Source organism: Ylistrum balloti, unplaced genomic scaffold (genome assembly GCF_031769215.1).
Source record: "Ylistrum balloti isolate Yb309-2 unplaced genomic scaffold, AGI_CSIRO_Ybal_v1 Utg369858, whole genome shotgun sequence".
NCBI classification, from domain to species: domain Eukaryota; kingdom Metazoa; phylum Mollusca; class Bivalvia; order Pectinida; family Pectinidae; genus Ylistrum; species Ylistrum balloti.
The window spans coordinates 784373-797048 of record NW_026782007.1 but is presented as its reverse complement, the minus strand read 5'-3'; the positions used below and the strand labels follow the sequence as shown (position 1 = coordinate 797048).

The 12676-nt window shown below is 35.9% G+C and overlaps 1 protein-coding gene across 1 annotated transcript; it reads left to right on the top strand.

Moving 5' to 3' along the window:
- The first annotated feature begins 2688 nt into the window (after window positions 1-2688).
- LOC132545863 (hemicentin-1-like) lies at window positions 2689-11420 on the top strand. Its single transcript, XM_060209534.1, has 6 exons — window positions 2689-2715; window positions 6815-6940; window positions 7497-7523; window positions 8057-8101; window positions 10178-11030; window positions 11233-11420. Exons 1-6 carry the CDS (start codon window positions 2689-2691, stop codon window positions 11418-11420), a joined length of 1266 nt encoding a protein of 421 aa, XP_060065517.1.
- The last annotated feature ends 1256 nt before the right edge of the window (window positions 11421-12676 follow it).

Below are 12676 nucleotides of genomic sequence, written 5' to 3'. Positions count from 1 at the left end.
GTTATAGGGGATATCCCAAGGGCACATTCAGAATACAAACAAACAAGGAAGTAGATATCATACTAGAAAGTTAAGTCATGTTTTACGTTGATGTTTTAATTTCGTACGTTGGAATCTACCCATCGGTAGTCAACTTGTTGATAGATCTTCGTAAGAGTACTATAACATAGTACCATACAAGATAATTCTGTTACCATCGCTCTTATCAAACTTCATTATATCATTACCCATAACCCTTTGTTATGTTGTATCATGACCTTGGCCAAATGTCTATTACATGAAATGGTACATCAACGTTTGCAAACTGTGTCGAGGTCGAGATTTTGAATGTTTTAATTAATTCTTTATCATCTTATATAGACGCTCGATCGCTCTTAATTATTTTCATCATGTATGAGTTGCTTCCAACCTTCAACCAAGGTCACATTCAAAATATATACATTATTATTTTGTATATCGTTGAAGTTTCAATACAATTGCGTATATAGCTAAACGGATTGTACAAACGACACACAAATAATTGACACCTTTCAATACATTTACGAATACGATACAGGAATCCAGATAATGAGTGATATGGCATCCTACAACTGTTTCATCCGTCTAGGACTTGTATTGATGCTGTATCATACAGCTGTTTCGTCCTTCTAGGATTCATCAGTAATGTTGTATCATACAGCTGTTCCGTCCTTCTAGGACTCGTCATTAATGCTGTATCATACAGCTGTTTCGTCCTTCTAGGACTCATCAGTAATGCTGTATCATACAGCTGTTTCGTCCTTCTAGGACTCATCAGTAATGTTGTATCATACAGCTGTTTCGTCCTTCTAGGACTCATCAGTAATGCTGTATCATACAGTTGTTTCGTCCTTCTAGGACTCATCAGTAATGCTGTATCATACAGCTGTTTCGCCCTTCTAGGACTCATCAGTAATGCTGTATCATACAGCTGTTTCGTCCTTCTAGGACTCATCAGAAATGTTGTATCATACAGCTGTTTCGTCTTTCTAGGAATCGAAAGTGATAATGCATCATCCATCTGTTTCCCCTTCCTGGACTCATCAAGCATGTTACATCATACAGCTGCTTCGTCCTTCTAGGACGCGTCAGTGGTGTTACACCGTACATCTGGTTTGTTCTCCTAGGACTCGTCGGTGGAGCGAGTGAGTGTGAAATTGGTCGAAATAAAAGTAAAATGCCACAAGTATAGAAGCATCCACGCGAAAATTGTTATTATTATTTATTTATTTATTTATTTATTTTTTTTTTTTTGGTAATTTTTGCAATATTTTGATATTGAGTTATTTCACAAGCAGGATACTTGTTTATTCTTGACCGTGACAATAAGTGAGATGGAATCTGAATAAAGATTCAAAATGGCTTATTGAATCATTTCTATGCTATCAACACTATAACACATCTTAGAGTCACCAACAAACGCTTGTGCTAACCAAGACACAGATCTTGTCAAACATGTCAGGATTGGACAGGTTTCAACACGGTGAATACCATGTTATACAGGATCTGGGTATTTAACTAGGATTTATTATTCAAACTTAAAGTCGTTATATTAGAAATATATTTATTGTTGTGATAATTACGCCTGTATGAAGACTGTCTAGACAACAGTGACCTCAATATGTTTTAATTGAAGCAAATGAAGGTATTGGTTTCGTATAATGTTTATTTATCAATTATGTGCACTTTGTTCATATCTGATTTTCTTATTAGCAGCACTGAAAATACCGACATGTCAACATGATTTTGATTCAAATTCAAAATCGACAAAACGTGGACAAAAAATGAACAAACGAAAGATTTACAACAGTACCCCAGAACGTGATTCCTTACTGTTCGATAATTTTAACTAAAATACATAACACGTAGAAATGTTACGACAAAGAAGGGCCTGTTCATGGGATAGATAATGTCATCAATTATTTTTTTTACCTATCGCGGTTTTTTGTTTCGGTATCAATTACAATACATTTATGAACGATTTAATCTCTATATAAAGGCCACCGTCCTGTTAAGTGGCCTTTATAAACAGTGTTAAATATTTTTATGACACTCGCTGTACAGTTACATAATTTTCTGGTCGATGATAGGATTCGAAGATACCTGTATTAAAATGTTTGGGTTCGTATACTTTATTATCCAATCGCTAACTGCTGTTTGTGCAGCGATAGTGACGTGTATATTATCCATTTAAGAAATAATGGAAGGGGTACCCATGTGTGTGATTATGACGAGATAAGTTATATCTAACAGCTGTATGGGTCTGTTTAATTCTGAATATGATTTCGCTTTAAATATAAAAATGCATTGAAGTGTTTAACACCCGGCACCTAACCATATTGAAAGAGGTTATTTACTTACGTCAATTAGGGTGCGCCCAGTTCAGTACAGAAGGCAAGTGGACCAGGAAGTGTTGAACAAAATAATTGGTTATTGAGGAAGGTTTTTATCTTTTCACCACACATACTTCTAAATAAGATTTTGTATTGAATATAAAGATATTAATAAAAAAAAAAAGCTGGTAAAACCAGAATTAACTGTTCATAACATTGTGCATTTCAAGCAACTGCTATCCAGACAGGAGAATTAATAGCTGAAAGTTATAAGGATCTTGTGACTTTGAGAGTATTCCTTATTGTACATTTTATCACAGATTGCAGAAGTATGAACATGCCATTGGATGACTTGGGTAATCCGGTAAGTTTATGTAATCCAGTTTCTAACAGTCTTAACCAACGCCTTATAAACTACACATGAATCCAGGAAGTAGGCGTGTGTTTTTTAATTGCTATGTATTGTAATGACTTTCATAAAATGTATTACAAACCTTTAAAATAAAATGTTTTCTGTCAGATATTTGTTTTCAACATAAGTTTCCTATACCGACTAATAGTTAATAGATAATAACGTTGTTAGTGGTAATAACCATAATACCAGGAACGGCAACGCATTTTGTAATTTACACTCTACTTCATTCATGATGCACAGACAGTTGTGTAGGTATAATATAGTCACATTTCTCATACACAACTGACAAACATCAGACAGAACAGATCGGCACATGGCCACATTTTTCATACACAAGTGACAAACATCAGACAGAACAGATTGGCATATGGCCACATTTTTCATATACAAGTGACAAACATCAGACAGAAACAGACATATGGCCACATTTTTCATACACAAGTGACAAACATCAGACAGAACAGATTGGCATATGGCCACATTTTTCATACACAAGTGACAAACATGAGATAGAACAGATAGACATATGGCCACATTTTTCATACACAAGTGACAAACATCTGACAGAACAGATAGACATATGGCCACATTTTTCATACACAAGTGACAAACATCAGACAGAACAGATTGGCATATGGTCACATTTGTCATACACAAGTGACAAACATCAGACGGAACACAGGCATATGGCTACATTTTGCATACACAAGTGACAAACATCAGACAGAACAGATCGGCACATGGCCACATTTTTCATACACAAGTGACAAACATTAGACAGAACAGATAGGCAAGTGACAAACATAGGCATATACACTAGACAAACATGACAAGTGACAAACATTAGACAGAACAGATAGGCACATGGCCACATTTTCATACACAAGTGACAAACATCAGACAGAACAGATAGGCATATACACTAGTCACAAACATGAAACGGAACAGATTGGTATACAGCCACATTTTCATACACAAGTGACAAACATCAGACAGAACAGATAGGTATATGGCCATATTTTCATACACAAGTGACAAACATCAGACAGAACAGATAGGTATATACACTAGTGACAAACATGAAACGGAACAGATTGGTATATGGCCACATTTTTCATACACAAGTGACAATCATCAGACAGAACAGATAGGTATATGGCCACATTTTTCATACACAAGTGACAAACATCAGACAGAACAGATAGGCACATGGCCACATTTTTCATACACAAGTGACAAACATCAGACAGAACAGATAGGCATATACACTAGAGACAAACATGAAACGGAACATATTGATATATGGCCACATTTTTCATACACAAGTGACAAACATCAGACAGAACATATTGATATATGGCCACATTTTTCATACACAAGTGACAAACATCAGACAGAACAGATAGGTATATGGCCACATTTTTACACAAGTGGCCACATTTTTCATTTTTCACACAAGTGACAAACATCAGACAGAACAGATAGGTATATGGCCACACATTTTTTTTCATACACAAGTGACAAACATCAGACAGAACAGATAGGCATATACACTAGAGACCACATTTTCATACACAAGTGACAAACATCAGACAGAACAGATAGGCATATACACTAGAGACAAACATGAAACGGAACATATTGATATATGGCCACATTTTTCATACACAAGTGACAAACATCAGACAGAACAGATAGACATATGGCCACATTTCTCATACACAAGTGACAAACTTCAGACAGAACAGATAGGCGTATGGCCGCATTTTTCATACATAAGTGACAATCATCAGACAGAACAGATAGACATATGGCCACATTTTTCATACACAAGTGACAAACATCAGACAGAACAGATAGGCATATACACTAGTCACAAACATGAAACGGAACAGATTGGTATACAGCCACATTTCTCATACACAAGCGACAAACATCAGACCGGACAGATAGGTATATGGCCACATTTTTCATACACAAGTGACAAACATCAGACAGAACAGATAGGCACATGGCCACATTTTCATACACAAGTGACAAACATCAGACAGAACAGATAGGCATATACACTAGTCACAAACATGAAACGGAACAGATTGGTATACAGCCACATTTCTCATACACAAGTGACAAACTTCAGACGGGACAGATAGGCGTATGGCCGCATTTTTCATACACAAGTGACAAACATCAGACAAAACACAGGCATATGGCCACATTTTTCATACACAAGTGACAAACATCAGACAGAACAGATAGGCATATACACTAGTGACAAACATGAAACGGAACATATTGGTATATGGCCACATTTTTCATACACAAGTGACAAACTTCAGACAGAACAGATAGGCGTATGGCCGCATTTTTCATACACAAGTGACAAACATCAGACAGAACAGATAGGTATATGGCCACATTTTTCATACACAAGTGACAAACATCAGACAGAACAGATAGGCATATACACTAGTGACAAACATGAAACGGAACATATTGGTATATGGCCACATTTTTCATACACAAGTGACAAACATCAGACAGAACAGATAGGCATATACACTAGTCACAAACATGAAACGGAACAGATTGGTATACAGCCACATTTCTCATACACAAGCGACAAACATCAGACCGGACAGATAGGTGTATGGCCGCATTTTTCATACACAATTGACAATCATGAGACAGAACAGATAGGTATATGGCCACATTTCTATACACAAGTGACAAACATAAGACATAACAGATAGGTATATACACTAGTGACAAACATGAAACGGAACAGATTGGTATATGGCCACATTTTTCATACACAAGTGACAAACATGAGACAGAACAGATAGACATATGGCCACATTTCTCATACACAAGTGACAAACTTCAGACGGGACAGATAGGCGTATGGCCGCATTTTTCATACACAAGTGACAATCATCAGACAGAACAGATAGGCACATGGCCACATTTTCATACACAAGTGGCAAATATCAGACAGAACAGATAGGTATATGGCCACATTTCTCATACACTAGTGACAAACATGAAACGGAACATATTGGTATATGGCCACATTTTCATACACAAGTGACAAACATCAGACAGAACAGATAGGTATATGACCACATTTTCATACACAAGTGACAAGCATCAGACAGAACAGATAGGTATATGACCACATTTTCATACACAAGTGACAAACATCAGACAGAACAGATAGGCACATGGCCACATTTTCATACACAAGTGACAAGCATCAGACAGAACAGATAGGTATATGACCACATTTTCATACACAAGTGACAAACATCAGACAGAACAGATAGGCACATGGCCACATTTTCATACACAAGTGACAAGCATCAGACAGAACAGATAGGTATATGACCACATTTCTCATATACTAGTGACAAACAGTTCTGTTAACTTCCATGTTCGCGTCGGTCGGTTGGACTTGAAGCTCTTACCATTGTTAGCCAAATAATGATTTCAATGGTCAATAAGTAATTCTAAACCCTTTCGCTCATTCAGAAATAATACATGGCAATTTGCAATGATTATTTAGATACGATTGTAATCATTTAGAATTCCAACAAGTAAAAGAGATAGAAAAAATATAAACTATTACTAACAACAAGAAGATAAAACTCTTTTCGCTGCTGATATAGAAGTTTCTGTCGTGTCCTTGTTTGATCAAGACGTAGTGTAGGTGTGACTGCTTGATGAAGACATATTTGTGTGTTTTCCTGTTTGATTAAGACATATTTGTAGGTTTATCTGTCAAAGAGTTGTGTATAAAATGAATTTTTCTTACATACTCATAGGATTTGCGAAGTATTTGCAACGATTTAAAGCTCAAGAGAAATAGTTTGAGGGGTATCTATATATGTGTGTGTGTCATAAATACTATTAACTGGTTTCAATGACAAGTTGAAATATATTTTATTGTTTTATGAATACTTGAATGCTGCCGAGGGCATATGTTAATTCGTTAGTTGATTGAGACATATATACATGTCTGACTCTCAATATTGCTATTTGGTTACAGGTATATCATTATTATGATAACAACAGTGGTGTGTCACGGAATCACTCCAACCACTACACTTATCACTTGCCACATCAAGACTCTGATCCCACTTACATCTCTGCAACGGACTCTAGTTCGAGAATAGTAAGTGTTTATTTGATCAGTTCAATAACTAAAACTTTGATCATATCTTAATTATTTATGTTCTATTATTAATCTGATGATCTCATTGAAGTTAATGATAAAATGTTTCTGAATCCTTATGATAAAGGTTTCTTTTGTTAGATAATCACTGCTCCTGTAGGTATTTTAAACATTTTGTTTTCTCGTACTCCGAATTCTGACGAGTAATGCTCAATCCATATTTTTTTCTTTCAGTATAGTACCATCAATTCTCGACATTTTGTAAGTATATCCTGCTTTGATACCTTTAATCATTATCAATTAAACCATATTGTTTCTTGGTTGATTGTGATAAACATCAATGGCCACAGTAGCGGACTGGTTAAGGTCTCTTACCGTCTTTGTCACTATCCCTACAACTTTGGGTCGTGGGACCGTGGCCTACGTGAGGTACTTGCGAGGCACTTGCTATAGGTCGGTGATTTTTCTCCGGAATGTTATGTAGATTAAAAAAAAAGATTATAATCACGGTTCATTTTCATAAAATACCCATATATTATCTGTATTTTTCTTTCAGAGTAATATAACAGATGTCGGCTATTCGGTAAGTTTACTCTGCGTTGGCACCAAAGACATTGAATATCATGCTCATACCGCAATATTAAATAAAGTATACAAGCATCTAATAAATGTGCTTTTACTTAAATAAGGTCGATAATACTTATATCGCTAGAGTTCTCTCCCCTCGTACTTAAAATACAAAGAGTAGTATCCTGACTAGAGAATAAGAAGTGTTTGTTTGTTTTCCATTCCCTTGTGAGACTTCTAAACAGCGGCTTATAGCTGAAATGTAAGTACCAACGAAGAAAATTTCCAAAAGTTTCGTTGTTTTGATAGCGTTACAGGGTATGTTATCGCTTTGTTGTAGTGATAGAACCTAAACTAAGCTGTGCTTCTTAGCTGATGTTATATGGTTTTTAAAAGTTCTATCCATATTAAGTACAGTCATAACATAATACATCTGGTCACAAAAAAATAACTGGAGTACATTATAATTTATAATTTGTTACTCTAATTGTTCACAAATTGGCTTGCGTTTTTTCTTGCATAATTTTACTCTTAATGTTTGATCTACAGGATGACAGTTCAGCTTATTTTATTACTCAAGGTATTCCACCAACGGTAAGTACAAGCCTTGAGACACCCTTTTATTATTTTTATGATAATTTAGGGAACAATTGAATGAATAGAAAAATAGGATCAACAGAAAAGAAACAGGACGGATAAAAAGGTAAACGGATTCTAAGTTGTACTGTCATTATATGTCCAATGCTAGGGACGGTTACAAATCAGTAAGTGTTAAAAGTGGCGGCTTGCGGGATGTGTTGGAATCATTCTTTCTTGGTTTCTGTCTGTGGACCTGCAGAGAAGATCAGTAACATCCTTATATAGGATATTGCTGATTATGTTCATGTCTACAAGTTATAATGGAACTTTCAATTTATACATAAAACCGTCAAATTTAAAACACCTTTTCCTGGACAAGTTAGTGATGCTGTTTTTTCGACTACAAATAAAAATCATAATATTTAAATATTTAGAAAGAGACGAAAAAGTTCAAGTGAAAAGGACCTCTTATTCAACTTTAGGGAGAGGGTGGGGGGAGAGAGAGGAACATTCTCACAATTATATTCAGAATGGAAAGTTATAATGATATATCTTATACTATATATTATAATTATCATTAATTTCCATGTTGGTTCCGTTGTTGTATACCTTGTTCTCATTTGAGGGCATGGCATTACTTACTTGGAGGGACCAAGATTTACATAGCGGATGTCGTCGATGAGTCACACAACGCTTACTCTTCTGAAACGCCTTATTCTTCTTGTACATTTTCAGAAGTCTCTTTGCAAATCTTTCTTTTGCAAACATTTTCTTTATTGAATTTTGGGTTTGGTTATGATTAAGTTGGCATGTTGGTTTCTTGTTTTTCCTTGAGATTTGATAACATGGCCAAGATAAAATATCTCATTATCAAATTAGTAGAAAATGTGTTAATTTTCATGTGACTTGAACCCCAAACAGTACCCATTAAAATGAAAATAAGATAAGGTATTCGGAAGAGTAAGCGTCTTCTGTTTCATCGACAACACCGGCCATAACGCATGAACTTGACATTCATAACAGTAGAGTAACATGTCTTCAACACTTGCTATTTGCAGTCTGGTAGGGATCAAGATTTGGAATTACCAATTGTAAGTACAATAAACGTCTCGGTGTAAATAAATAAACAATACACAGTTACAACACCACTGATTATTGAATGCGAGTTGAATACACTATACAAATTAGAAACTTGTTTTGGCAACTGCAAGAAACAGTAATTGAAACACATAATACCTTATAGCGAAATCGTCACGTATTTGGTATAGTAGACTAAAATAAATACTTAAAGTTCACAAAGGACTGTATAGGTCGGAATCGACAATTTCAATATCATCCTGAAAATTGAAGATCATTATCAAAATTCAACTTATTTTGATCCTTATGGCATTTAAGCCAATGAAAAAAATATTTACATTCATACCAACTATTGGAAATGAATTGAATTACGTATGACGGCATATTATTTTTCAGAGAACGTCCTGGCACAAACGACTCGTGATATGTTGCTTATCAGTACTGTTTTTGGTATTGCTAGCACCTGCACTCTTGCCATTGATTTTTACGCTATTGACATCAGGTATCCATATCCATTCATTATTTATGGCATAATTACTTTATTATTCATCATGATGCAATGTTTGAGAAAATATTGATGTGAATTCATGAATAGAATAACTAATTCTCTTTTATGTAAACAAGTGTAAAAAACAAGAAAATCCTAACATGTCAACACAATCAATGATTATGATAAAAACGAGATTTACACGGAGGCTCCTGAAAAAAAAAACAAGAAGATTAACGCCATGTGATCCAGAAAGGTAAGATTTCTGCTTTATCGACAACCACCATGTAAATCTTGATCAATCCAAGTAAGTAAATCATGTTCTGAAATGAGAACAAATTATACAACAACGGTAACAACAGGCCAATCGGAACATGAAGCAGATTTTGCATTGTAAATGTATGACCTAAAATCAAGCTGACGAATTTCATAGCCTGAATTAAGGTGATAGCTTTCAGTTTAAGCAAACATCGCATGCCAAAAGAACATACGAGTATAACTGAAATCATCCTTTGTCAGGAACACAGGTAGGGAATCCTCCAATCAACGGAATCTGGACTGACTGGCAGACATGGAGTACCTGTTCTGTTACATGTGGAAATGGGTCCATCACACGCAGCAGAAACTGTGACAATCCTCCTCCCTCATTTGGTGGAAATGACTGCGAAGGATCAGCATCAGACACACAGAACTGTACGCTTACCCACTGCCCTGTGAATGGAAATTGGAGTGAATGGCTTCCCTGGAGTTCTTGCTCTACTTCTTGTGACGATGGCATCATAACCCGCAATAGAACGTGTGATAATCCGTTACCGGCGTTTGGTGGCGAGGTATGTGAAGGTAACGATACTGACTACGAAGTATGTATACTAAAACACTGTCCTATACACGGTAACTGGAGTTCCTGGCAGAATTGGAGTTCCTGTTCTGCAACCTGTGGTGGAGGTGAGAGAAGTCGCTCAAGAGAGTGTAATGATCCTCGTCCACAATATAGTGGCGAGGACTGTGTTGGACCTGTCTCTGAAACATCAACCTGCGGCGATGTTTCCTGTCCCCCACCTGGTACCTGGGGCATCTGGTCTGAGTGGACTGACTGTTCTGCAACTTGTGGCGAAGGTATGTCGAACAGAGCGAGGGATTGTGACAACTCTGCTGGCGGAGAATGTGTTGGAGCCGAAACGGAAACAAAAGTTTGCCAAAAATGGAAGTGTTACGACAGCTGGGGAGACTGGAGTGAATGCAGCTTCTCTTGTGGGACTGGAATCCGGACAAGGAACAGGACATGTGACGGACTATTTACTGGACAGATGTGCGGATGGAACACGCCGACGTTCAGGGACGTTAAGGCCTGTAGCAACACAGGCAACTCTTGTGATGTTTGTAGGTATCGTAATACAGATCAAATGAAATGTATTATCAAATATCGAATACGTATTTACTAAACTAATCATCAATATATAAATGTTATTTTGTATTTAATTTTTCATCCTAGTTTGTTTTTCGATTTGTCTGAATTTGATTACCTTATCATAATTTGGAAACTTGCTTAATTAGAATATCATTGTTTTTATCATTATTTCAGCTTTTTGCTCCAACAGAACTGCAGAGTGTTCTTACAAACATCCAAACAGGTGTGATATGTACATCACATGTGACGCTGGTCAAGCCATGCTCGAGCGGGTGTGTAATGTACTGCTGAGATACAAGGTTATGGAGTCAAATGAATGTACGGGACATTGCGATTTTGAAGCAAATGTTCCATGTCCGTAACTGTAACCATTACCAGTTTGAATACGGTGCATTGCGCTAGTATTCAGCTTCTGACCTTATGTAACCAGGCCCAACTTGTATAAAACATCTCAGCTTGAGATTTCCTCAAGCCCAGATTTTCCTCAGCTAATATCTCCTTGGAAATATCTTGTATGAAAATTCCTCAAGTAATTTCAGGACATCCTAGCCGATGCCTTCCTCCTGTTCCTTGAGAAAATTTTATACAAGCCGTTTTTGAGGAGATATCAGCTGAGGAAAATCTCGACTTGAGGAAATCTGTGGGGCCAGGACTTTTAATTTTATCAGGAAAGTATAACTCTCTGTGGTAAAGGATTTTTTTATGATAATTAATGATTAACTGTCAACTCTGGCGTAGGTATCCTTTCTCTTCCCATGGAAAGTAAAAATCCTGAGAACAGACCACATATCTCTCAATTTTGTCCTAAGCACTTTGAGCTCTGAGGTATAATTTCGACACTGTGTATATGTATTGTAATAGAATACAAAATAGTAATATGTTAAAACATATATACAATATACTTTATAATAATAATAAGAAGAAGCACTGTAACGACACATAAACATAAATATAGTGTATATAGATTTGTACATATTTGTTCAGAGAGAACTGTATAATGTGACTAGATGGATGGATGAAAAGTTATTTATATTTTTTTCTTTAGAATAATAATAGACATTTCTCTTTCACTTACATTGAAATGTATTCCATACTTTAACCTTCTTCTTACTTTTGAGATTATATACGGTATCTACTTTCTTGCCAAAAACATTCTGTGATGTAAATAAGATATTGTTACAGATTTGTCAATTAAACATAATTGAACAATGTGATACTTAAACATTATTGAATACTGTAATACCTATGTATCAAAACTTTTATCTTTAAGCAGAACATTTTCATTAAGAATTTTCAGGTGTTTTAAGGAAAAATAAAAATCATTTTTATAATTTAATCACTGATTGTAATATCTCTGACATTATTTGTGATGTAAAAAACATACCAAGTGTTTCGGAAGACTTAATAGACGACAGCCAACAATAACACTTTTTCGGGTGGTGGGCACTGCTGGTGGACTGTTAGTCCCCGAGGTTTGACGTAACCTGTATGACACGTTTTAATATACTCGGTCATTGGCACGGCTCAGAATATACGTATACAATTGACGTTGTTATGAAATAATCAGATGTATGAAAACTACAAAATGTGTTGATTGATGTGGCTAGAGACCCATGTT